Source organism: Peromyscus maniculatus, chromosome X, assembly GCF_049852395.1.
Source record: "Peromyscus maniculatus bairdii isolate BWxNUB_F1_BW_parent chromosome X, HU_Pman_BW_mat_3.1, whole genome shotgun sequence".
Classification (NCBI taxonomy): domain Eukaryota; kingdom Metazoa; phylum Chordata; class Mammalia; order Rodentia; family Cricetidae; genus Peromyscus; species Peromyscus maniculatus.
In genome coordinates, this window is record NC_134875.1 from 36,994,074 (window position 1) to 37,021,287 (window position 27,214).

Consider the following 27,214-nt stretch of genomic DNA (forward strand, 5'->3'; position numbering starts at 1 on the left):
AATCTGGGAGGAGGGGACTGGACCTGCCTCGACTGAGTCTATCAGGTCGCCACAGTCCTCGGGGGAGACCTTGATCTGGAGGCGGTGGGAATGGGGGGTGGGCTGGGGGGAAGGGAAAGGGGGCAGGAAAGGAGAGAACAAAGGAATCTGTGGCTGTTATGTAGAACTGAATAGTATTGTAAAATAAAAAAATAACAGGTATCCATCACAGAGTCAGATATTTGACTCATGAAACTACTCAAGGGGGGAATGTAATGGTTATCATTACATTGAAAGTTTAGACTTACTATGCTTGAGAGACCCAAACCAAAAATGCCTCCAACATGCAAGCTCCTAGCTTGTACAAGCTGTGCCCTAGCAGCTCCTCCTTCCCCTGTTTGTCCAAGACATTGAAGACTGTTCTTAAACTGACTGATCCTGTAAAATCTGCTGTTCTAGCAAGACAATAGCTCATAGGACTAACTACTATTTCTGTTTTTGTAATCCAACGTGCTTACTCTGCTCAATGACTGGGACAACTGCAAGACATATATGTTAAAATTAGATCATGCTTATGTGTAGACAGAATACATGTAATCTTGTGGTTTTGACTTTATATGCCTTGGATTAATATGACCAGGGGCTGCAACTTGGGAGTGATCTCAGTTGTAGTCTTGGTGTCATGAGCATCTGGCACAAGTTCTTATTTAATACAGCCTGTTCTAATTTAAATTTATTCATGGTCACAGTGAATCTCTGAGTGACTCCAGACCTACAACATTTTGTTCTATTCTAACATGTTAGTTTTTTGTTTCATGTATGTGTGTATGTATATATGCTTGTATGTATTTATTTATTTTGAGTTTTTCAAGACAGGGTTTCTTTGTGTAGTCCTGGTGGTCTTCGAATGCACACTGTAGACCAGGCTGGCCTTGAACTCATACAGATCTGCCTGCTTCTGCCTCTCCAGGGCTGGGATTAAAGGCATGTACCACAACAGCTTGGCTATTGTTTATTTTATTATTATTCTTTAAAAGCCTGTATGTTTTCAACACACACACACACACACACACACACACACACACACACACACACAATCTTTATACCTTGTGAATTTCACATCATGCACCCCAAATCTGTTCATTTCCCAGTCCTCCATATCCTCCCTTCACCTTTGCATCATTCCTCCCCCATAATAAAATAAAAAAACCAAACTAAACCAACCACCCAACTAACCAACCAACCAAGCAAACACAAAATCCCACTTCACTCCTCTGTCTCTCCCGCTTTTCAACATCTATTTTCATTAAAAGAAAAAAGAAAGAATTGCTGTGACCCCTCCCCAAATAAAAAGTAATCACCACCATCAATACTATCTGTGCCCACCTTCTCCTTAGATTCCTTATTTGCAGGGTTACTATTGAATCCCTTGTTCAAAGGATCAAGTGAGCCTGAGTCAAGAAGGCTTAAGTGATCCACTGTTTCACAACTAACATGTGTAGGGAATAGTCATCTGTGCAAGTAATACTCATGACTTAGAAATGTCACCCCCCCAAAAAAAAGTTGACATTTTGATTAAAAGGCATTTCCTGAAGAGTGTACATCTATATACTACAAAACCCCAGAAAGCATATGAAATTAAATAACTTGGAAATTCATGATTTTATTGTTAACATGAGTGCTGAATTTTAGTTAAGCTGTATATTGAGTACATGTGTCACCAGATTTCCCTTTAGCTCATGAACAAAAATTGCACTCTAGGGATAGGAGTCCCTATCCCTAAGGATAAAGAGCTTTTCAGTACGAGGAGGTATGCTCTGTAATTCTACAGACCTCTCACACTTCCTCTCTTCTGCTCTCCGATGGACAAACCATGTCTGAAATCAGAGGAAGACAGGATTGGATTTAGCATTGGCTTTCACCCCAGAGCCAGGAGATAAAAACCCACTTTAAGACATATAACACTGACTTTCTATTCATATCATAAAAGCAAATATCAGCTGTGTGTCAACTTCTGCAATAGGCCATGATTCTGTCTTTTTCCAGCAGTATAAACACTTCAGTGGTTTCTTTTTTATTGTATGGAAAGCTTAGCTTACAACTTGTTCCTTGATGTTAATTCAATATATGGTAACTGGGTAAAGGAAAGTCTTCATTCTGACATTTGACCATCAGCTGTAGAATACCCTCCTCACTAGTGATACATTCCTCTTGTTTGGGCAGAGATTGTAGATCACCAAATATTAGCACATTTTAAAGGCGTATGGAGGGGAACAGCTTTCTGTTTGTAAAAGCAGTCTTCAATATGAAGTAGATAATCAACAGAAACAAGCATGGGAGATTTTCAGAAACAAAATAGCATTCAAGGGTGCCAATGGGATTTTGGTGCTTGAAATTTCAGGATAGCGAAAAGGTTGTAGGCAGAGAGGGCCTGGACAATGGTTTGACATTGCAGTCTCCAGTGTTTGTGAAAGTTGACTAACTTAACCTAAATGACAAACAGGACAATGAAACCTTTGCCATCTCCAGGAGTTCAGCAGAAAGTGTAACTTCCACCCATGGTTAATCTGAACAGTATATTCTTTCATGATATACAAAGTTCTTCAATATCAGGATGAAGAATACTATCTCTGCTTCAGCTACATTTCCAGAATCCTGTCCAGCACAGAGGGCACACTAGGTCCTGCTGTGTCAACAGGACATCTAAACCCCACCTTTCTTCAAAAGGTAAAGAGTAGGATGGTCCACAACAGTGTTGGGAAAGTAGTCATAAATCAGCTCTTACTAAATATGGTCTAGCTATGGAAATACAGTCAGAGTTACCTGTTAGATTTCACCATCCTCTCAGGCTCCTAGTGAATGAGAGTCCATTGTATTGGGCAGTTGTCAAACTGCACATTTGTGACTCCGTGTACTTTCCCTCCCTGCCTATTATGTGGATTTATAATCTAAAGAAGACCAACCAAAGGATCAGAAGCCCTACTAAAATCCTGATGCATCCATGAACTCAAATAAAGCCCCAGTGGCTGACTCATGTGGGCTCACATTAAGTCAGAGTTCCCCCTGTTTGATTCCTAAAGCCTACCTATTACGTCTGTAAGAGGAACGGGGAAATCAGAAGTGAGGGTTCTGGAGAGTCACACTCAAGATTCTGCAAACAGGAGACCGTGGGTGTTTTCTCTTGTGCCTTGTGTCCACCTTCTCTCAGAAGCTGCAGTGCACCAGTCTCTAGAGCTGCTGTTCACCATCTCTAGAGCTGCAGTGTAACATCGTCTCTAGAGCTACAGTGCACCAGTCTCTAGAGCTGAAGTGTATCATCCCCTCTAGAGCTGCACTGCATCATCCTCTCTAGAGCTGCAGTGCACCATCTCTAGAGCTGCAGTGCATAATCCTCTCTAGAGCTGAACTGCATCATCCTCTCAAGAGCTGCAGTGCATCCTCCTCTCTAGAGCTGCAGTGCACCATCTCTAGAGCTGCAGTGCATCCTCCTCTCTAGAGCTGCAGTGCATCAGTCTCTAGAGCTGCAGTGCATCAATCTCTAGAGCTGCAGTGCATCATGCTCTCTAGAGCAGCAGTACACCATCTTCTCTAGAGCTTCAATGTATCAACCTCTCTAGAGATGCAGTGCATCAACCTCTCTTGCAAAAAATAATGAGGCTACAATCGACAACCCAAGAGAAGTCAGGTAAAGAGGAGGTCCCAAAGAGGGACATGCATGGATGACCCCAGGAAGATAAAACAAATATGATCTCTGTAAACTGGGTAGGGGTTAGAATGGAGAGGATGGGAGATAAGAGCATGAGGGATCTGGATGTCCAAGCTGGAATAGGAATGGAAAGGGAGCACAATGAAAGAAATATCTTGAGAGAGACATTATGGGTTTAGGGAGAAACCTGGTGCTAGGGAAATCCCCAAAAACCCAATGCCTTGTTCAGCCTTGATGCATTGAGGAGGGACTTGGTCCTGCCCCAACTGAATGTGCCAGGTTTGTTGACTCACAATGGAGGATTTACCCCCTATGAGGAGTGGATGTGGGAGTTTGGGAAGGAAATGGGGATGAGAGCAGGAGATGGGGAAGGAGGGGGAAACTGTGGTTGGTATGTAAAATGAAAAAATTCTTAAATAAAAAAAATGCCTAGGACAAGGCTTCTGAAGACATGAGGAAGGCTGTAGATTGACTGTTCAATGTCTTTGCTTGGATTTACTGACCTTCACTTTGACTTCAGGAATATTCAAAGCTTGTGCAAGTTCTTTTCTGTGGAAAGAAAACCACAAATGTTTAGCATGCCATGGTTTGCATGAACTGCAAAGTCATAAATGATATCTATGCTTTTTTAATATTGCTGTGCTCCCTCACACCCCCATTTAACTTTCATTCTCAGAACTAGTCTTGCTTTTCCAATGATTTCACCTCTTATAAAAGTTTCTAATCAATAAAGATTTTAATTTTAACACACTATTAAAATTTAATTATAAATGCCAAAGTATGCAGTGAGTAAATTGTACTAAATTAAAAAACAGCACCAGGGGAAGGGAAAGGGAAACCGAAAGGAGTTGATGGATAGGGACACAGTCCCTGAAAAGATGACCAGGCTACTGGTGAGGAGGTCACCCAACAAAGTGTAAATCCTTAACACTGGTGAACTTTACACTAGTGAGTATTTTGGCACACTGTACTCATGTTTCTATAATTTACAGAAATTAAAATATGACAGGAAACTCGTGGTGTTGACTATGTACACTTGTTTCGGCTCAACACTACGAGCTAATACTGACTTTTACACCTTCACAAGGCACCCTCCTGTACCCACCACCGAGGGAGAAGACAGCGGTGGCTTTGGGTGGCATGATAGGAAACCATGGCCTGGAAGAACAAAAGGACATCTCAACCTGAGACAACAGGGAGGTTGGGGATAGCTCCTGGTGCCAGACACATACCTGGCAAGCGCATGTGGGTACTGGGTTTCTTTGAACATTTTTTCCATTTCCTCCACCTGCCACAATGTGAACTGCAATGTGGTTCACCGATGCCTTCGTGAGGAACGGCGCCTTGGAATCCTAATCACAGGCTCGGTTGAGGGCCTTGGCTCCTCCTGGTGATGCTCTGAGGAAGAGGAGTTCGGGTCCCTACTGTTCTCCTCAGAGTTGTTTTGGCCCTCTCGAAACTGGCGGCCCCGGTTATTTAGTTCAAATACGCAGCAGGCGTCACCTCCTCTAGGGTTGCCACGCACCATCGCCAAGGCAGCCTCTAAGGTGTGGACCTCAGCTATCTCCTCACCAGTATCATTCTTGCTGGCCATGACTAGTAGTGGGCCAAAGCCACAGAGAGAAGTGGGGCCCCAGGAATGCCCACACTCAAGTCCTATTGTTCGGTCAGTCTCAACTACTGATCGGTCATCAAGGGAAGGCCTGAGGAAAGGGTGACGTCAATGCATCCTTCTGCGCATGCTCCACACTTCTCCACATTCCTCCAGGTTGACGTCAACACGCTCCTCTGCAGATGGGTGCCATAGGCTTTTCCCTCCCTGACTGACTGCTCTGGGCTTTATGACCTCTTGGGGAGGTAGGTGGTATTTGCTTTGGTGCACAAATGGTGAGTTTGGCACAAAGATGAGGAACTGAGGGAGCCACTGTGAACAGGCTTGTGAAAGGTCCTGGGAAGTTAAACCTTGCTTCCAGGGCATGCATGTAGAATGAGTTTTAGCCTGCATGCACACTGCCTGTGCCTCCTAGGTTGTAAAGATGACACTGAAGGATGAATTGTGTAGCATTGCAAGATAATTGGGGAATAGAGTATGGGAGAAAGGTGGGAACACACAGAGACCACAGGACCCTTGCGTGAACATGTAGAAAATTTCTGTGGACCTCAGCCTCCACCTACCACTGCTGTTCAGAGAATGGGCTTAGAACTAAGTGGACATGATCAGATTAGTGGCTAATAGTTCTAGAGTGCCTGTTAGTACACTGAATGCTGGCTAGACATTCTTCTTCATGCTCAACATCAAGATCTTGGAACTGGGTTTGAATATAATTCTAGTTAATGGCACTGTCGATAACCAAACAAAGGACACTTTGTCCTCTCAAAAGACAAATGATCTGCTTAAGAAATAATTACCCCCAATTATAATAGCTTCATAATATCTGTTAAATTCCCCTTGTAATATTTGCCTCAGTTCTTATCACTGAGGATGTTGATGCAGTCCCTTAATCTGAGTCTCTAATATCCTTATCTTTGTCTTTTGATTAGTCTGCCTACTCATACTTTTCAAAGAACCAGCTTCTAGTTACATTGATTCTTTATTGTTATTTTTGTTTCCATTTAAATAATTCCTGCGTTGATCTTGATTTCTGTTCATCTCCTGATTTGGGGTTTGGCTTATCCTTCATTTTCCAGGGCTCTCCTATGTATCATTTATTTGCACTCTCTGGCTTTTTTGTTGTTGTGTTTTGGAACAGGGTTTCTCTGTGTAACAGTCCTGGCTGTCTGGGAAGTCACTTTGTAGACCTGGCTGACCACAAACTCACAGAGATCGCTCTGCCTCTGTCTCCTGGGTGTTGGGATTAAAAGGGTGCGCCACCACCTCCGTAGTTTCATTCCATTGTGATCAGGTAAAGAATTGTTTTTCTGTATTTGTTGAGACTTGCTTTGTCTCAGAATATGTGATCTATTTTGGAGAAGTTTCATGGGAAAAATGTGTATTCTGCAGAGTTTGGATGGAATAGTCTATAGATGTCTGTTAAGGCCATTTGATTTATAATATCATTTAATTTGCATATTTCTATTTATTTTTTGTTAGGGAGACATATCAATTGGTGAGAATTAGGTATTAAAGTCACCCACCAGTATTGGCCTATAGTTAATCTGGCTTGAATCTAATATTATTTGTTAGGAAATCAGGTGCACCTGCTTGAGGCATACTTTTAGAATCATAAAGTCCTCTTACATTCCCTTAGTCCATATGTAGTGACTCTCTTTATATTTTCTCACTAGTTTTGGTTGGAAGTCTCTTTCTTTAGCTATTGGAACAGTGTCACCTGCCTGTTTCCTAGTCCCATTTACTCGGATCTTTTTCCATTCTTTCACCCTAGGGTGACATCTGCCTTTTATTGTGACCTCTGCTTCTTGGAGGCAGCAAGTAGATGTTTCCTGTCATTTGATGCAATCTACTAGTCTGTGCTCCTTTTCCTGATGATTTATTTTTATTTACAATTGTGTGTACCCATGCCTATATGTAGGTCTGTGCGTGTGATTGCACGTGTTCAAAGAGCCCAGTGGTGTGGAAGCTCCTGTAGTTTGGTTGTGGAATTGAGACCATTAGTACTCAGTTATTGTTGAAAAGTAGCTGTTAATTCCTGTGATTTGTTGATTTTGTAGGTTTTTTTCTTTTCCCCTCTTGCAGAACTATGATCCTAGTGTGGTTTATTCTTTGCTGTGGATTTGTGGAGGAATTTGTTTTTCTCTTCAGTCAAAATGATTCTTGTAGGTATTTTCTATGGAGCTAGCTTAGTGCTCATGCATTCCTTTAGCCTATTTTTTGTTAAAACCATGGAGTGTGTTTATTTTCCTTTCAGTTACAACAGTCAGTATTGCTAGCTATAGTTGTCTGGGTTGGCAATTGAGTCAGAATTGAAATGCATCTGCCCGGGCCTCCAGCCTGTAAAGTTGCAGCTGAATAATCGGCTGCCATTCTGCCAGTCTGTCCTATGGGACATGGTGTGTCTGGCTGCTGCTGAGATGCTGTCTTTGTTCTGTGTCTTTAGTGTTCTAATTGTGAGGAGGACCAATTCTTTCCTGGTCTGTCTCCTGGTGTTCTAAGCACTTCACATCTGGATTGACCTCTCTTTTTCCAGCTCTGAGAAGTTTTCTGTTATGAGTTTTTTAAAACCATATTTTGCACCTTTAACTTGATTCTTCTCCTTCTATGCTCTTGTCATGGATCTCTCAGGGTGTTGAGTGTCTTGGATTCCCACTGATGCCTTCTTTGTCTTGTTTTGATGGTTCCAGCAACTTAACTGTGTTTAATTTCTCAACCATGTTTACATTTTCAGAGAAAGCAGTTTGTGATTAACTTTATTCTGCATGTCTTTTTCTTCTTGTTCTTTGCTTTTGATCCTTAACTATTTATTTCTGATTTAAGTTTGTATTTTCTCTGCCATTTTAGAATGGAAGCAGCATGATATAACACACTTTTTATTAATAGTGAGCTGGTTCATTCATGTGGATTTCCAGCCCTCCCGCCAGTGCCAGTAATACCCAACAACAGCTCCCAGTTAGTACAACAATGACCAAATATCCAGAGAGGTGTCAGAAGAGACACTCCCAGGTTGGTGGTAACCAACAGGTGTCTATTTGGACTTTTAAGACCCACTACACAGGAGGGAAATCATCCCTCATCCTAGAAACCTAGACAATGTCCCAGGGCTGGCTAGTGAGGTTATGTATCTTAGAAGACAATTTATAATTGCCACGATGATAGACTGGAATAATTCAAACCGCATTATTAATCTTATCCTTATATAAGTGTGACTACCACCCCTAGTCAGAGAACCCTCTGTCTACAGCAAAGGGAGACCATCAGAGAAGCAACACTTAGGCAGGATGCAGAGAACAATGGCTCATGGGAAGGACAGCCCCAGTGCCTACATCTACATCACAGTTCCTGCATCTATGACTCAGGAAATGCAGGGGAAGAGAGGGGCTGAAAGATTTTAATAGCCTCAATACCAGGATGTCTGCTGTGAAACAGTCACTCACAGAACTGGCTGCATAAATGAGATCTGACCATTTGCCCATATCACCAGACAAGATAATGGAGAGATGGTAAAGTGTCCATGGAAGGAGAGACACTATGTACTGGGATTTTCAGTCTGAGCTTTATTTTGTTCCTAGACTGAGAACTGTGGGCAAGTAGTGACTACAGAAAGAGGGGGAAATGACCTCTCCCAGGGATGAGCCCTCTAAGTGGTTAGTCAAGGCAAAGGAGCAGCCCTGAAATCATATACACACAAACAACTAAAGCCGACTTAGCAGGCCGTATTCACACAGTTGTTCATACATATATGTCTATACGTAGAAGAGCAAGTGAAAAGAGGCAATTAATGTGAGAGTAGTGGGGGAAGTCATGGAAGGAGTTGGAAGGAGGGGACTTGGGAGAAATTGAGGGAGGAGAGATTCTATCAGTCCATTTCTTTTATTTAGTTGGCTTTATGGCTTTCTGCTTCTGTAATAAAACATAGGAACTAAAGCAAACCAGAGAGGAAAGGGTTTATTTCCTCTCAGAGTTTACAGACTATCACTGAGAGAAGTCAGGGTAGGAACTGGAAGCAGGAACTGAGGCAGAAGCTGTGTAGACATGTTGCTTAATGGCTTGCTCCTCTTTGCTTCTTCAGCCTGCTTTCCAATACACTCCAGGATGTCCTGAACTGGGGTGGCTCCACCCACAGTGGGAGGGACCCTTCCATGTCAATCATTAATCCAGGAAAAGCTCCTCAGAATTGCTTACTGCATGGAGCCTATTTCCAATGGAGAATCCCTCTTTCTAGATGCGTCTAGCTTCTGGCTACTTGACAAAAAACTTGGCACCACAACAGACACTTTGTCCACTGGAAAAAGAAAAGAAAAACCAAAATAATATAAAAAGAAACAGACAAAATTGGTTCTCTCAGATTCTATGGATGGTATGAAATCCCAGTTACGGCCAGAACCATCTCTGTCTGGATAAACACCACCTCCCTAGAGATTTTCAATGTCCCTCTTGCCCATGTGTGGTACAACATGGTCAGGGTGAGGATGAAAAAACTATGATAGAGGACAGGAGAATTCATGGGTCAATGTAAACACCCCTTGACAATCTCCCTTGACATAAATGTCTACTGATGCTTACTCTGTGATGTCCCCCCCACAGAAGGAGACCTTGTCATTTTCTTTAAATGGCATTTCCTTGATAACTGTCATACATACCATACTAATGCAGAAGACACATGAAGAAAGACCATTTATTTCAAATACAGGTTCTTAGGGAAGAAAGATGTATCAACATGTGGGTGGAAGACAAAAATGTATCTACAAGTGGATCCTGGTCAAGGCTGGCACAGTTGAGCACCTGCACAATCTGTAGATTGAGGTGGAGCGTGTCCCAGGAGGAGCACTGCTAAGTCCTGGCAGATTCTTCCCTCACCAGATCTGTTCTCTCCTCTTCCTGAACCATCTCTGCAATGAGAGGGAAGAGGGATTTGTTCAGTAGGGTAATCAGAATATAATCAGAAAAGACATCCTGTGACATTAGCTGCTCTCTATAATTTAGATTGCACAGAAGAACCTGTTGTCTCCCTACTCTAGTGCTGTGTGAAGCTGAGGGGCTGGGACAGAGTCCACTGCTTGCCTAGAATGTGGGAGGCTCTGGTTTCCACCACAGCAATGCAGAATAGACCCTGGACAAATGTCCAAACGTTGCATGCCCTTCCCCCCTTCCTACAGTTATTTATCCTGAGGGAAGTGAGCAGGATTTTCAGGCAGATGCACCAGCGTGCTTCTGATAATTACAAAGCTGGGTGTCCTTATATGTGTGGCCTCTCCAGATGCTTCAAAACAGCAGAGGGACCAGGCATTTGGAATCCATGCTTTCCCATTCCCTTCAGTCTCTGTTTAACCAAGCTTACATCAACATTATCAGTGCCGGGTTCTGCCTGTCCACTATCCACACACCCAAATTACTCCTATATGGATAGAATCCATGCTTACTTTTCAGTATTTCAAACATTTTAGGATCATGGAACACGCAGTTACACTAATTTGAATCCTTTATTGGCCATAACCCCAGGACTGCTCCATAGAAAATCCAAAGGATACCAGCATTAAAGGACTTGAATGTACTCATACATCTATATTGATTTAAATACTGAATGTAAAAAGGACATAAAGAAGTAGGAACATGACTTGCACCTAGTGTAGTGAAAGAAAAGTCTATAATAGATTTGTGGGAGAGCCTAACCAGAGGCAGGGACATCTGGGAGAGACCAGAGTGGATGAGACGAGACTGATCCATGTGAGGAGAGGAGGAGGGAGGGGAAGGATACAAATGTATCAACATTATAAACAAAGGCAGTGTGGTACTCTGAATTATCCCAACCACAACTCAGGCTTCTCCAGCAAAACGTTTCTAATTGTTCCACCTAAAAACTACATGAGAACAGCTCCACTCCCAGTTTACATGGCTCCCACTCCTGTGTGGAACCATAGGACAGCAAGGCAGGGGTCTTGCAGGCTGGAATGTGTGGGTGGCTTTAGTTCTGGCGGGCAAAATGGAGGCAGACAAAATGGCCAGCAGATGAACATGCCTGCCTGCCAACCTGAGGAGATGATTTTGAGCCCAGGACCCACATCCTGCAAGGAGAGAACCACGTCCTTCCAGCTGTCCTCTGACCTCCCAATGTGAGACACAGCTCCTCTTGTCCCCCCACACTCATTCCAAGACAAAACAAAACTTCAAAATGTGATTTGAACTTTTCAGTAAATGAAGACAAGAAGGACAGCTGCCAGGAGCCAGAGGCCTCTCTGTACCAGCCTGTTCCCTATGAAAGGACTTGAAGCCACACAAGGTGCTTACCCTGGATTGTGATTTCTCTGGAAAAGGTGTTCCAACTCCTGCAGCTGTAGCCCTGTCACAGAGGCAACGGCAGGACCCCCATGCTGGCACAGGCTGCATTTTGGGCACTGTAACTGGAATGGACTGTGCATTGGGCGTCAGAACTGACACAGGCTGGACATGCGGTCCTGTAATGGCACAGGCTGTACATGCTGACAGTAACAGGCACAGGCTGTACCTGGGGCACAGTAACAGGCACAGGCTGTACCTGGGGCACAGGAACCGGCATAGGCTGTACCTGGGGCACTGGACCTGGCACAGGCTGTACACCAGGCACTGTTACTGACACACACACTGTACTCGGGGCACCAAATGTGACATATGCTGTACACAGATCACAAAGCTGCACAGCCTTGGTGCTCCCTATGCTCTCAGGAAATGGCTTCTGTGGTGGATGCTCGTTCTTCTGGCTATTGGGACTGGCACCCTGACTGTGGGTGGGAACAGCCATGAATAGAAGAAACACAGTGTCCTGTACCGGGGACTTGCCCCACCTGACATTAGAAATAATTGTTCCACAGAGGTGGAGTGAGTTGGCAAGGCCATGATGAGGGGACAGAGAACCATGTGGAGTCAGCATGAAGCAGCATAGCACCTGGAAATCTTTCTCACTCAGCAAGGCATAGTGACCACAGTTTGCCAGTGTCTCCTTCTGCCATAAATGCCATTTCTGTAATATGCTACTATGGTTCAAATACTTATACCCATATTTTAGTATCCTGAAAAAAATAGAACCAACATACTGAGAATCCACCTCTTTATTGCTGAGATAATTGCAGGGAAGAAAAGGATGTCATGGCCAGCATGGGTGGCCAAGACACTGGGGGCGGGGCCAGGTTCCAGGTCATCTGACTCACAACAGAGGTGGCACTCATGCGCTGCTCCAAAATCTTCAGGGATCGTTGTTCTGGGGAACAGGTGGTGCATCAATCAGCACCACCATTCTATTGCTTCTCCTCAAAATGGCTCTCCTGGTCCTAAACCATTCCTACAAGCAGAAGAAAGGGTTCCTTTCGTACACTAAACTGTACCACCACTGAAGAACACATGCTGTAACCTGGTATACTGGCTCAATTTTACTAACATTTTAGAATATATATGGATTCCATCCCTGGGCCAGAGTGTGCTAGGTATGTGCTCCAGGACAGAGCTACTCCCCTAGAAAAGCACCACATTTCTGATTGCCCAGGAACTGTTTATCTATCTAACCCTAAGAAAGACTGAAGACTTACCTCAAGTGTGTACTGATTGTTCAGAATGCTGGAAGCAACAGGTTTCATTCTCATGGAAACAGTCAAAACACCCCCATGAAGCCGGTGAGGACATGTACCACCACACCCAGTCCTTCAGCTATGGGACAGACCTAGAATATTGACTCTTCACTCCATTAATTGATATTTTTAATGCATTTGTTCAGAAGAGAATGCAGATCTAGCTGGTGGGTTGTTCCTGGTCCCTGCTGTGTGTTGAAAAGTATCAAAAACCCCGGAGAACTATCTTAAGGCCCAAAGCTGTCTGTGAAAGGCTCCATGGTGATAGCCTTTTGTGAGTACCCAGAATGCACATTTTATGAGACAAAGGGCACTTCTTCCTGCTCTATGCTTCCTCCCTAGCCTCCAAGCATACTATCTGTAGGCCTTTTCCCTTGTAGGCATGTGGTCTGGAAAAGCCAGGGCTGATTGTAATGGTGAGCACAGTTCACATAAGTAACCAACAAAAGACAGGTAAAAGGTCTATGGGACATTAGAGCTTCCTGGTCCCAGTATTGATTGAGAACTAAGCCAGGCATGTGACATTTACAGACTAGAACAGAAGAAGTCTGAGAAAAGGTTTTCTGAGACACGCAGAGTGAAAGAATTGAAAGTGGGCAAGAACATGGTCTCTTCACTTAAGTGAGGCATGCAGGCTGCACAGCCTTCAGAAGGTCATGGAGAACACACTATGTCCACCAAGGGACAGACAAAGCACCGTGGCATCTGAGGTTTCAGGTGTCCAGGTTGGCATTTCCTGCCTGAGAAAATGGAGGTCTTTCATCATCTTGAGCCTAGCCCGGCTGTGGACTTGTCTGGCGTCCTTGGGATACAACTTCAGGGTCCCACTCTTCTGCTATAATTATCCTCTAGACAACAACATCACAAAATGTGGAGCCCTTACAAAACATTTTTTTTAAATACTGACCTGCACATCTTCTTCTGTCACACCCAGAGATCTTGCAAGAGCCTTCCTGAAGTGAAAAGATTCCAATATTTAGGCATTGTGGTGGAAACAAACTATATAAGGACATATTCTGATTCCTTTTAAATGTGTGCGTGCTCACACACACAGACACACACATACATACACACACACACAAACACACACTCCAACTGCCCCACATACAGTATTCCTCACAACTATTTTGCGACTTATTTTGTAACATGTTTCTTTCAGATATCAAAATTAAGTGTACCCCCCAAACACAGGTATGTTGCCCATGTACTTAACATGTAAAGCTTCATTAAGAGATCCTCCACGATATAAACTGTTAGTCAAATTTTCATCTGAGCTGGAATCCCTCCTGCATTTTCCCAGCCACACCTCAGGCTTCTCACTCATTCTTACAGAGACTCGTTTAGAAAAAGCACTGTCTAAATTTCCCACTCAAGTGCCACTTAAAGAGGCAACAGAAGACAGTCTTTCCAGTTGGACAAGGGCACATCTTCCTACTCCAGAATCCAATTTCTGCTGGAGGGTCCAGACATGGTGGCTTTGTTTCTAGAGGAAATGAGGGATTCAGGGAGCACCAAAGCACAGCCTGGATGCACTGCCTGAAAACAAGGCACCTAGCAGGGCGTTCTGCTTACCTTACTTGAAAGCTGGGGAAGTGATTCTCTTCGAAAAATTGCTCCAGGTCCTGCAGCTGAGACTGGGTGAATCTGGTGTGGCTCTGGAAATCCCCAGCCTGGAGACCCATGGTGCCCTCAGGCATTGCCGCCTCTTGCTGAGGTTGCTGTTGAACACTGCTGCCATGGCCACCTTCTGCCTGGATCCCCTTGTCCATGGGGCCAGAACTACCATTGCCAGCATGTGCTCCTTCCATTTCTTCTTCCTTTTCTCCCTCCTCTACCACTCCTGTGGCTTCCTGAGCAAGATCGGACTGAGCAAGCTCTTCATGAGCATGCTTGCTTGGAGCAAGTTTGCCCTGATCAAGCTCACCCTGAGCAAGCTTGCTCTATACAAGCCCTCTCTTGCCTCCTTTCTCTCCAGCCTTCAGGACTACTGCATTCTCACCTGCTAGAGATAAAAACACAAAGATAAAGATCTGAGCATCTTGGCCATGGATCATTGGAAAGCCTAGAGAGGGGCCACGGGCAGAGCTGGGTAATCGAAGTGCATGGCCACTGGCCTTTCCAACAGATTTGCTCCCCGGATTTTGCCCAAGTCCAATCAGAACCATTTTACTGATCATACTGTTGTTCCTGTTGCTCATCACCTCCTTGACTCAGCATCCTGTTGAAACACTGGCTGCAGCCCTGGCGAGTCTCTGTGCGGGGAATGTTTCAATCAGACCCGAGTTCCGAAGCTTTATAGCCACGTCCTCGCTGTCTGGAGCCACAGGTACAGCTGTGACTCTTGACCGGGAAAGCTTGTCTTCTGGACACTCAACGTAATTACAATGTGACCAATCACATTCTGGCCTGCACAGGCTCAGTGGCTGTGGGCTTGTCCTCTGAGGTGTCTAGCCTGAAGCACATTAGGGCTGAAAGAGCAGGGAGTACTTTAAAAAATGCAGTGAGTGTGTATGGGGTGGGGGTGCGGAACCTGTGGCTCTGGGTTGCTCCTTAGCTGACACCTCTAGTTTTGGGTAAGGCTGGACTGTTCAATTTCAGTTACAGGGAGTAACACAAAGACCTTCTCAAACTCAGCAGGCCCTTGAGCCCAGGTAAATCATTTTATTAAATTATGGAAAAGTCCTTCAAACAAAATGCCCCAATCTTGGATGTGCTGTCTTGAAGAGCCTTGTATGATGGCAAATATGTGGGTAGGCCAGGGCAAGATCCTCCTGAGAGACTGTGCTCCCAACAGGGCTGAATTCCACTGGTATTCACAAGCTCATTCTGATGGAGACCTTGCTCTACATAGCTGTGCTTGACCAAAGTCCTAGGGTGACCCAGATACCTGAGGACATCAAAGATCGACCCTAGGTACTGGCTCCAAACCTGTCTCACAGCTGTGAAGGTGAATGACAGGAGGAGTAAGCAATTCTGGATTCAGCTCTACAAAGCATCATTGCAGGAAGGGGCAGAACTGAGGAAAAGTTAGAGAGACTCCTCAGAGTAGGTGACATTCCCAAAATTTAAAAGAGCTACTGAGCTCTGTCATTTCATGGTTTTTGTTTTTAATAGGATCATGGCAGAGTCTGGACAATGGCTGAGGTAATTGTTAGGAGATGGTTGGTTCTCTGGGATAGCATAGGCTGAGATACTGGAGGTCCCACGGTCCACATGGTCTAGCCCACATCAAGGAGATGATCATGCTCTGTTTACCTATTGCCCACCTTGTCAGGGGTGGCTCAACCACCCCCCCACCACCACAGGCCCCTTTGTCCATCCCTGACTAGGGCTTCGTGAGTTTTGAGCCTTGACTTTCTTGTCTCCATTAGACACTGGGTGCTCTTGCATCCTCTGACATTTCAGCTGTCCAGGTGCTTTTAATTATCCTCAGCTCTCTTTCTTCTCAGTCACCAAGAAGCAGCTGCAACTGTCCTTCCTCTTCTTCTTATCTCCTGGGTCTTTGTGAAAGGCTTCCCTGAAACACTGAAATGGGAGGCTTTCTTAGACACAGACTTTACTCACTCTCACAATTAGCTGCTGTAGAAGCCAGGCTATTTAAGGAGCCAATAGTGCCATGTGTGCTTTCCTGAGGAACTTGGTGGCCTGGTTGGACTGCCCACACTAGCTGGGAGCCCTGTCTTTATCATTGTGAGACAGCTTGACTGTCCTACTGATCGCAGAAACTCTTTGTGTCTCATCTTCAGTGTTCCTGGCTTGGCTGTTTCAAACCAACCCTCCTTTTAGCCCTAGCATCCCTGCAACATATGCGAGCAACTTAGAAATTTGAACGTGAGTGCTTTTTCCTCACTAAGGACAGAGACCTAGCTCCTGCATCCATACCAACCCCAGATTCTGAGATAAATTTCCCTATGTGCTGTTCACAGGGTTGTTTTGAAGCAGGTAAGTAATCATGCATTCAGGGTGCCCCAGAGACTGTTCATTTCCTCCCCTTTCTACAGAGCTCACAGGACACTGGGTGTGTTCTTTTATTTCTGGCAGTTTGCTCCCAGGACTTAGCAAAGAGTGATGCAGGGGGATATTCCTCTCTGATGGGTGATTCAGCACCCTAAAAGATGAATGCTTGCTGTGTAACCCAGAGGAGCTGTGGGGTGCACTATGGGAGTAGCTAACACAGGTAAACACCAAGGCCTGCAATGCTCCAATCTGTTATCTGTGTGAGTCTTGAAACCAGCACCTGTCTCTGCTTTTACCCTTGGTCCTCTTGACTCTGCTGTCCCCATCTTGAACCTGGGGAAGGGACTCCACTCTGTTGACTCCTTAGGATGTCTACTGCTTGCCTGCTGATATCTAGTTGCCCATTCCTACATATCTGGGCAATGACAGTGAACCTGTACCCATATGTAGCTTTTGCTGTGGAACAGCAGTGCTTCATGAGCCCAATTGCAACTCTGTGTGATTTTCTTATAAGTTATAATCTGTGAGGGACTCTCCATGATTGAAATGCATTAATGAAATCTTGTGGCTCTTTCTTGTTTAGTTACATGCTCAATGCTTTAGGTCAGTGATTCTCAACCTTCCTAATGCTGTGGCCCTTTAGTATAGTTGCCCATGCTGTGGTGACCCCAACCATTTTCATTGTTACTTCCTAATTGTAATTTTGCTACTGGTATGAATCATAATATAATATCTTTGTTTAACAATGGTCTTTTAAAGGTCTGTGAACCCCAAAGTTAAAAGGGGCAGCAACCCACAAGTTGAGAACCACTGCTTCAGGTTAAAGAATGTGATTGTGGAGTTTCTACACAATTTTTCCATGGGACTTTGCTCATCATAGTTATTAGATGGGAAACCTACCTGCACACAGATTTTCCTGAGGGATTTCTTTGTCAGCATGTACATATCCACACACAGGTGCATTCACAGTCACAACATTCACAGGCAGAAACGTATGTAGACAAAGCCCTCCCATCCCATTGTCCCATCCCCTAGAGAGAGTCTAATCTGCAGAATGTAAGAGTAGTTGTAGAAATATGGAAAACATAAAAGGAAAATGGTCCAAAACGTTTCATTAAGCTAGTTACTGCCTGGAAAAAAAACACAAATGAATTCTAAGTCTGTTTTATAGATGAGCACAATTAAAAAAAAAAAAGCCTGTATCACTGCTTAACTGAAACCCAGGACAATATTAAGTTTACCTTGAAGAGTGTTGAGATAATTCAAATGAGCAATTTTAGAAGCAATTTATCAGCTCTAAGAAGAAACACAATTGTGGGATCAGGATCTATACCTGGTGCCTGTGCGTCTTTTGGGAGCTCATTACCTATGATGGGACACCTTGCACAGCCTTGGTACAGAGGGGAGGGTCTTGGACCTTCCTCAACTGAATGGACCAGGCTCTGCTGACTCCCCATGGGAGCCTTAACTTTTTGGGGGTGGGGATAGGGAGGTAGGTTGGGGGAATGCTGGGGGAAGCATGAGGCGAGAAGAGACAGGGATCTGTGGTTGGTGTGTAAAATGAACAAAATTTCTTAAAGAAAAAAAGAAGAAACATAATTGACAGAATGAATTCTTTGATGAGCTTTTATCTGTGTATGACATCACATACAGAAAGAATAATAAATGTGGAAGCTTTCCTAGATTTGAGTCATCTTCCACACACCCGTGGTCAGCATTGTTAGGGAAACCTGAAAATCGGTGAGCCAGCCGTGCCCAGGCTGGCTCCCCCATGGGGCCTTTGTGGCTCACAGGACAGGATACACTGACCCCTGCACTGCCCACTTAGTCAGAGCTCACTATGTCCTTTCTCTGCTCAGCACTCCATGACCTGAGCTTTCAAGCCATCAAGTGATAATCATGTCTTTGTCAGGAAAGTCAGAGGCTGCCACATAGTTCATCTGAGCCACAACTGCTCTCTCTCTCTGTCTCTCCCTCTCTCTATCTTTCCCCTCTCCCTCTCTCTTTTTGTGTGTATACTGGTGTCTTGTGTAGAAATAATGAAGAGTGAGCCCCTCTCTGAACCAGGAAAGGAGTGGACAGGTCAGGGATCCTCCCTTCAGGCCTTCAATGAGCCACATGACTTTGGAGTGTTCTACCTTAACCCCTCTGGTATGCTGTATCCCAGCAACAGGACCTGGAGCATTCTTGCTGTATCCAGGCCTTAGGTCCTGTTTCTGGTTGCAGGTTTCTTCCTACAGGGACTCAGCAAGGACTCTTTCTGCTGTTTGTATGAGACATATGGTCGAGAGAGACAAGGGATGATATAGACGGAGGCCAGGACTGAAAGCTGGGAGGGAAGACATCTAGAAGGATAGTATCCTGAGGAAGGAGAGGGTGGGAGGCTGAAGTGAGTTCCAGGGAAGTGTAGCTGTGAAAGAGATGGTAGAGGCATGGCCACGAGATGGTCTAGGGACAAGCTGGGCCACTTTTCCAGTACCAATTATGAGAATCCCCAGGCAGTGGTGGCACAGCCTTCAATCCCAGCACTCGAGAAGCAGAGAGAGGCAGATCTCTGTGAGTTTGAGGCCATCCTGGTCTACAGAATGAGATCCATGACAGGCTCCAAAACTACACAGAGAAACTTTGTAAAAACCCAAAAGAAAAATATGATACACAAGAAGGAGGTTGGAGCTGGAGGTCCCCAGCAGGGCCCAGGAGAGAGGCCACTGAGAAGTGAGAAGACTGTGCAGCAGGAAGATGACATGCTGTGAGCATGACTGACTGTGCATCAGTACAGAAGTGAGGCAGGCTGCAGGACAGTGGTGGGTATTTCTCATGTAAGTCAACCTGGCCAACCAGGGTCCAGTGTACAGAAAGAACTCTGGGCCTTTGTAAAATCTCCAGGACACTAAATATGCCTTTGTGGGGGTCAAAGTCCAGTAAAAATGGTTCTGCTGTATGGACAGTTGACCACATAAATTACCCTGGTGACTCTGAGAGGGTCCTGTTCTTCCTGGACTCAAGCTTAGGCTGGCATAACCAGCTCTCAGATATCCCCTGGTGGGGTGGTAAGAACGTTCTACTTCTTCAGTGACGCTCATGGAGAATGCAGAACACTTACTAGTAGAAATTGTTTATAATGACTTAGTGTGTGTTGATTTGGCTGTGAAACTTATATGTCTAAATAAAAGCTAGTAAGGGCCTTGATATCCTTCATTGGAGAATTTACTCCATAGACAAAAGTCTTACCTGAGGATAGATGATTTTATAGACCATGAACATCATGCTCTCACAAGTGCAGTCTGGGTGATCTTTCCAAAACACCAACCTGACTCTGCTGCTTCTCTGCTCAGACACTGCCCACAGCTGACCTCTGCCCTTCTGACTTTGCCAGAGCCCAACACTGCCCTTCTCTGACCTCATGTTCCATTTGAAGTTGTCACCATCAGTGTTCCTTGGTCCACCTTTCTCCTTCTGTTTTTATTTCTAATTTAACTCCGAGGCCCTGCCCTGTGCACACTTCCTGGCCTTTCCACCTGTGTGAGCAGGTCTGTACTGCCACTAGTACCTCCTATTACTGAGTTGGGATCCCTGAGGGCTCTGGGGATTGGCCTGTCTAGTTCTGGATGTGTTCCAGTGGCCTGTAGTCTCATGCTGGGAACAAGGAAGCAATTCGGCAGATAGCCTATTCCCATATAGGAGGGATTGCAGGCCACCAATGTACCTGTGCCAACTCCAGTGTACCTGGGGCTCTCCACAAGGATGAGAGGGTGGGTACTCTGCTGGCTATTGGATAACAGCAGTGTGCCAATATTTTGCTAAGTGAGTGAATGACTGAGGGGTTGGACTTAGGGTTTCTGGCAGGAAAAAAGCACAGGTACACACAGGAACCTTAGCACAACCTTCTCACCAAGCTTCAAGTAGCTCCGTGCACTAACGATCTACGCTCTCCTCCCACAGCTTGCACTACTGGAGGAACCCTCTGGTGTCCACAGCTCTACAGCCTGCTTGACTCCCTTTCTGTTCCCATTTGACTGTCCTGAACCAGCAGTGGGTTCCACCAGTCCTTGCTGTGACCACCCCCAACATCGGTCAGCTGGATGATGATGTTTCACCACTCCATTTCCCTGAGGTGGTCTCTTCTTACCTTTATTCCTTGTTTTTCCCTCCCTCCAGGAATAAAGTGGACAGTCAGTGAAGGGTAAAAACAAAGCAAGACCCAAGAGTGGACACTTGACTAGGGAAGTAGAAAGAGGAAGGTAAGTGATGGAAAGATGTTGGTAGTGTTTCAGCACTAAGTTTTCAGCAGGCTTCAATGTGCCTAGCCAAACACCATCAACCAGTGTCTCAGTAGCAGGGGTCTCGGTATGCCAACTAGGAAGAGTCCCTTGCAGAGCAAGTCTGCAGAGAGCAGGCCACTAAGGAGCACAAGTGGAAGATCTCCCATGTCGGGCATGTCTCAAAGACTGGAGGAGTTTCCCTGCCTGTGTCTGAAACACCAAGTCTCCAAACCTATGGCCCAAACTGGATCTCAAAGCAAAAGCAATGACTCTGGGAGCAGTAGTGGGAACTAGAAAAACTCCCCTTATCTGAGGATGATCTCCAGTGAGTTTGTCTTCAGCAGGCTGAGAAGACCTGGAGAGCAATCTTCTCTAATGAACTTCTAGGAGCCAAGACCCCTGTCAGGGCCTTCCGTCCAGGCTTCCTAGTATGATTGTCAGTTGCTATGGACTGAGCCCCTGAGGTCCAAAACCAACAGCAGTTTGGAGCTTCAGTGAGGAGGATGTGTTTACAGGGAAGGTGTGGCCCTTGGGAAAGTAGAGTGTAGAAGGAGCCTTCCATGTTGCGTCTCAGCTGAGACCCTGGCCTTGGTGAATGATCTTCCTAGGAAATGGGTGGAGTCACCTATGGGAAACAATTTGCTTCGAGTAAGAAAAATGCTTCCATGCTCTGCCTTTCCAGGAGCTTGGTCAGGGTTGCAGGGCCTGCTGGTCCTTCTGCAAGCAGATCAGAGGGCTCATCTTCACCAGGGCTACTGGGGAGGAGATTAGGACTACTGTTCAGCCTTCATGAGTGCTGGCAAAAGCTGTGAGAATGTTCATACCTGTGCTCAGGTTCCTAACCTTTCTCTTGTTACCCCCCCCCCCACTTCTGGTGTCTTCTCTGAATGGTCAAAGTGTCAAGAGCAGGCCTTTACACCCTGGTCTCCATCCCAGAACTGTCAGTCAAGCAGCCCCTTCGCTGGCATGTGGTCAGACTGGTTCCAAGGCAGCCAACTATTCCCAACATGTTCTGGTCACTCTTAGAATAGAAGGGACCCTGGAGTACTAGCATGTGCCCAAGAAGTTCCTGTTTGGGGTGGAAATATTCTGGAGTCCTGGTGCTGGATTTCTTCTCTCAGAAAAGACTTACTTCACAGTTCTAATAACCACCTCACCACTGTCTGTACATGCATGTTTCCTGTTCTTTATCTTTGCTGTATATAATCTGAATCTGCTGTTGGTGAAGTGTCCAGGGCCCTTAGAATTATTTTTTCTGTTTCTGGGTGTGAGTATAGAGACACTAATTTCTGGGATGAGGTTGTACTCATTGTGCCAAGTCTTTGTGCAACATGCATAAAAACCTGGATTAGAGTCCCCCAAATTCCATAAAGTGGCAGTGTGTCCCAGTCTGAAATACTTGTGACACAGAAAGCTCATAACTTCAAAGTCATTCTTGGTTTAGGAGTGAGTTTTAGCTCTGTCTAGGGCATTTTGTCCCAAAAAAATAAATATATAAAAGAAAGAAAGAAAGGAAGAAAGGAAGGAAAGATATATATATATATATATATATATATATATATATATATATATATATATACATATATCTATATCTATATCTATATCTATATATATCTATATATATCCATTTCATATTTCATGTTATCCGTTTCATCTCACACTCCTCATTTTCCTATGGAGCAGTGAGCAATGGGCCCGAATTTGGTTTTTAAAATTCACTCATGTTTGTTTAAAAAAACTGTGTGAATGTACAATTTTGTCCTAAAAGCCTCCTTGGGATCCAGGTGTTTGCATCCCATCTGTAGTGGCCCTGTGTTTTTTTGGTCCTTAGGGGAGAACTCCACTCCAGCTCCCCCTCTGCTCCCCTGAGCTGCTGGTGCCCCTCTTGCATGTCTCCTGTTCCATGTGAGGGGTCAGAACATAGCAGTAGTTCAGAGGGCTTGGGGAGCCCTTCCAATCAGTAACCTCCTGAGGAATTCCAGCCCTATGGAGGAGAACATGGCCACTTCTATATCTATAGAAAGCACGGGGGTCTAAGACCTTTGGAAGTATGGAAATGCAGCTACTATTCAGTGTCCCTCTGTACCATGTGTGATCCTGGAAGGTCCCAGGCAGTCTCATGAATGCCACAAAGAGCTAAAAGGGTAGATACAATACTGGAAAACACCGAGGGTTTCTTGAATTTTTAATGTCAGCTCTAGTTTTTTTATTACTATTGTGTTTTGTTTTTTAACATTTTTCTTGATTCTTTGTGAATTTCACATCATGCATCCTAATCTCACTCATCTCCCTGTGTCCTCAATTCTGCCCTGTGCCCTTGCAACATGCCCCCCAAAACAAAATTTAAAAGTAAAACTAAAACACCCAAACCAAAAACACACACAAAAAAAAATCAAACAACAACCCCAGCTCCCCAAATCTCCATGTGGAAGCTACAGTGTATCACAGTATACCCTTTAGTCCATCCATCTTTACTTGCAAGTGTTTATTGCAAGTAGTCTTGGTCTGGTTGAGTCCCTTGGCTTCTGCTGCACTCTCGATGCTGGGCCCTCACTGGAGCTCCTCTTGGATATCCTGTTGTTGTCTTGTGTCATGGAGATCCTGCAGCTTTGGGTCTGCAGGACAGGCCCCCTCACATGCTCCAGCAGTTCATAGATGAGGTAGATGTGGCGGTGGACTATCTTGTTATTCTGGGACTGGGTGGTAGCTGGGTTGGTTCAGTCTGTCAGCTTTCCCTGAATTTCACAATCCAGGCAAAGCTCTCCATGTCTGCGTCTGTGGCCCTACTGCACCCTGAGTGTGGGCTGATATCCATGGCCCATGTTGTCACCAAACAGCACACTGATGCCCAGGGTCTGGGCTTCCACCGGTGGCCTTCTTGGTGCCTGAGGTCTGTGCTGCTGCCAGGCCCATACAGACCTGAGTGACATGTGCTGCCACCCAGGGTCAGGGCATCATATAGGCCAAGCTGAAGCAGAGGCCATGTCTGTATACAATGAAAGATCCTGTAATAGTATATATTTTCAAGGCAAATTTATTTTTCACAACACAGGGAAAAATGTAACTCCATGTCAACATACAAAGGAAAATATATAGTATTTAAGGACTTCAATTTTCTCTTTGTGTTCACTTAACATTAAAAATCCAGATCCAATGCAGCAAACATATTTCATTTATAAATCCCACCATTCACAGAAGTTCTGTGCAGGATCTTCATGGTACTGGCTGATAGTACTCGGGAGGCAATGATAGGCAGAACTCTGTGAGTGTGAGGGCAGCTTGGTCTACAGAGCTAGTTTCAGGACAGCCAAGGCTGTTATACAGAGAAACCATGTCTTGGAAACAAAAGAAAACAACAAAACAAACAACAACAACAACAAAAAAGGCAGCTGGTGGTAGTACACACCTTTAATCCCGGCACTCTGGAGTCATAGGCAGATGGATCCCTGTGAGTTCAAGGCCAGGCTGCTCTCCAGAACGATATCCAGGAAAGCAGGGGGTACACAGAGTAACTCTGTCTCAACATCCCCAATCCCCCCCCAAAAGTCACCTGGAAAGAGGAATTGCCTCCTTCAGATTGGCCCGTGGACATGTCAATGGGGCATTTTCTCATCAATGATTGCTGTGGGAGGGCCCAGCCCAACTGTGTGTCACTGGGGGTGCCCAGCCAAATGTTCCCAGAGAAACTGTGTCTTGAAAGAAAAAGTAGACTGAGAAAACCCTGGGGAACAAGGGAGTAAGCAGCACTCACCCACGGCCTCTGCATCAACTCCTGCCTCCAGCTTCCTGCCTTAGCTTCCCCAGAGGATGGATGGACTGTAACCCTTAAGCCAAGTATGTCAACCCTTTCCTTCTCCAAGTTGCTTTTGATTTGTGTTTTATCACAGCATCAGAAGGCAGACCGGGTTGATCACTTAAGACATTCTACAGGTTAGAATCACTACAAAATTTGAATATTTGGTTAAAGACATGGAAAGGCCAGGCAGTATACAGTGAGTATATGTGCATGCTCCACAAGGTGGCACCCTTTGTATTAAGAGAAAGGTAGCTAAGCTCCACCATAAGGCAGAGCCATACTCTGGCTTGCTGTGGGCCTTGGTTTTCTGCAGTTGGAAGACACAAGCCCAATAGGGTTGGGTTTCTTACAAGATTCCCTTCCCAATTTATTAGCAGTTTCATTGTCTTCTTTAACTTCTATTTGAAGCCTTGATTCAGCAGTTTGCCTGGGCGATCAGGAGGTGTGCCCGCTTCTTTCACATAAGGCTTCAGTGTGGGCAGGAAAATATCTACAAACTCTACACATTGCTTTACTTTCTTTGGCATTGTATCCATGAACAGATTTTTTTTTCAAGACAGGGTTTGTCTCAGTAACAGCCTTGGCTATCCTGGAACTCACTTTGTAGACTTTGCTGGCCTCGAACTCACAGAGATCCACCTGCCTGGGATTAAAGACATGCACTACCATTGCCCAGCTACCAGGGATGGATTCTTATGAAGGGAGATACTGGCCAGGAGTGTATCTGAAGCAATTGATTGTTCCCACTGCAATAATTAAGAAAAGTTTGTCTCTCCCCCTTTCTGAGGTGGGAGTCTAACATTTCTTTGGCACCAGCAGTCAGCACACATTTCTGAGGAGGTTTAGGTATGATTAAATGCATCAGCAGCACCTCCCACCTCTTATTGAGTACAAGTACTTCAATTTTATTCTCACTTTCATACTTCAGCATTACATATTTTTGTTCCACATTTTAATTTGTGAGTGTGTGTGTGTGTGTGTGTGTGTGTGTGCATGTGAGCTCACTCATGTGGAGGGCAACTTGCAGAAGGTTCTGTCCTTTCACCATATGGTTCCTGGGGATGAAACTCAGATCCTCAGCTTTGGCACAAGTACCTTCTCCCACTGACTGAGGCATGTTGCCTGCCCTGGGGTGCTTTCATTTTCTTTGTTTGAATTGAATTCATGAAACATCAGCACAAATAAATCTGTATAATAGCTGTTATCTTCGGAATACAAGAGAGAGTTGGAGTGGAGGCTTAAACTTCACACTATCAGGGCCTGAGAGATGGCTCAGTGCTTAAGAGAACTGGCTGCTCTTCCAGAGGACTGGGGCTTGATTCCCAAAATCCACATGGTGACTGACAGTGGTCTATAACTCCCATTCCAGAGGATCTGATCTCCTCTTCTGCCTTCCATGGGCAATGCATGCACATGGTACACAGACATACATGTAGGCAAAACACACATGCACATAAAATAAAGATAATAAATAAATCTTTTAAAATCTTCCATGTTTTTCATCAAAAATCTTAAAATTTCCCAGATCACTAACATTTTGCTGGGAAGATGTTTTATGTCACCATTCTTCTGTTCAAACACACAAACCATTTCTGCTGCTCAAATTCAGTTGGAGATCTTTTCATCCTTAGCAATGTAACTTCATAACTTCACCCCATGCCTGCGCTGTTAAATGCATTTTGAGTCTTTAGTACCTGGTACTCTACCTTTCCACTGTTAAATTGGTGTTGTGTCATTGCCCTTCCACCTTCTACCTCTTTCTACTATTCACTCTTTCCAGATGCTGTTGCTGAGGGCCCATCCTGGAAACACAGCATGTCCAGAACCAATACACTATACATACCCTGCCAGAGAACCACCTCACTATTCCTTCTGCTAGACTGCCAGTAAACAACAGAGCTCTTTGAATGAAGCTCCTGTTAAGACTCACACTTCAGATGTGTGGCTCTCTCATTTCTCCTTCATCAGAGGCCAGACCGTCCTCATTTTCAACACTTTTAGGGTCCTGATCAATTATGGAAGACATTATTTATGAGGCTACAAAAGTTAATTAATTGTTCCCACTCATGACCAGGCTGTTCATGTAGATCTCATCCATTTCTCCGTGTCTTTTTTTGGGGGTCCCGTTTTCCAGGTAGCCTCACTGGTGATGTGAGTAGCAGTCCAGTCATCCTTGTTCCACATCTAGCATCTTCCTATGAGTAAGTAATACCATATTTGTCTTTCTGAGTCTGGGTTACCTCACTCAGGATGATTTTTTCTAGATCCATCCATTTGCCTGCAAACCGTGTGATGTCATTGTTT

The 27,214-nt window shown here is 44.8% G+C and overlaps 1 protein-coding gene and 1 long non-coding RNA gene across 2 annotated transcripts in view; both read right to left on the minus strand.

The window, feature by feature from the left end:
* Positions 1-1,622: 1,622 nt before the first annotated feature.
* LOC121826514 (uncharacterized) lies at positions 1,623-5,141 on the minus strand. Its single transcript, XR_013048133.1, has 3 exons — positions 4,918-5,141; positions 4,189-4,234; positions 1,623-1,856 (listed from the first exon to the last, which is right to left on the minus strand). It is a non-coding gene; the product is annotated as an uncharacterized LOC121826514 (long non-coding RNA).
* Positions 5,142-12,367: 7,226 nt separating this feature from the next.
* Positions 12,368-27,214, minus strand: part of LOC143270692 (uncharacterized) — a 63,663-nt gene continuing 48,816 nt past the window's right edge. Inside the window, exons 3-5 of the mRNA XM_076561589.1 lie at positions 14,468-14,754; positions 13,803-13,848; positions 12,368-12,612 (exon numbers count right to left, since the gene is read on the minus strand). Coding sequence (XP_076417704.1) covers positions 12,517-12,612; positions 13,803-13,848; positions 14,468-14,754 — 429 coding nt within the window. The 3' untranslated portion in view covers positions 12,368-12,516. The remainder of the gene's footprint in view (positions 12,613-13,802; positions 13,849-14,467; positions 14,755-27,214) is intronic.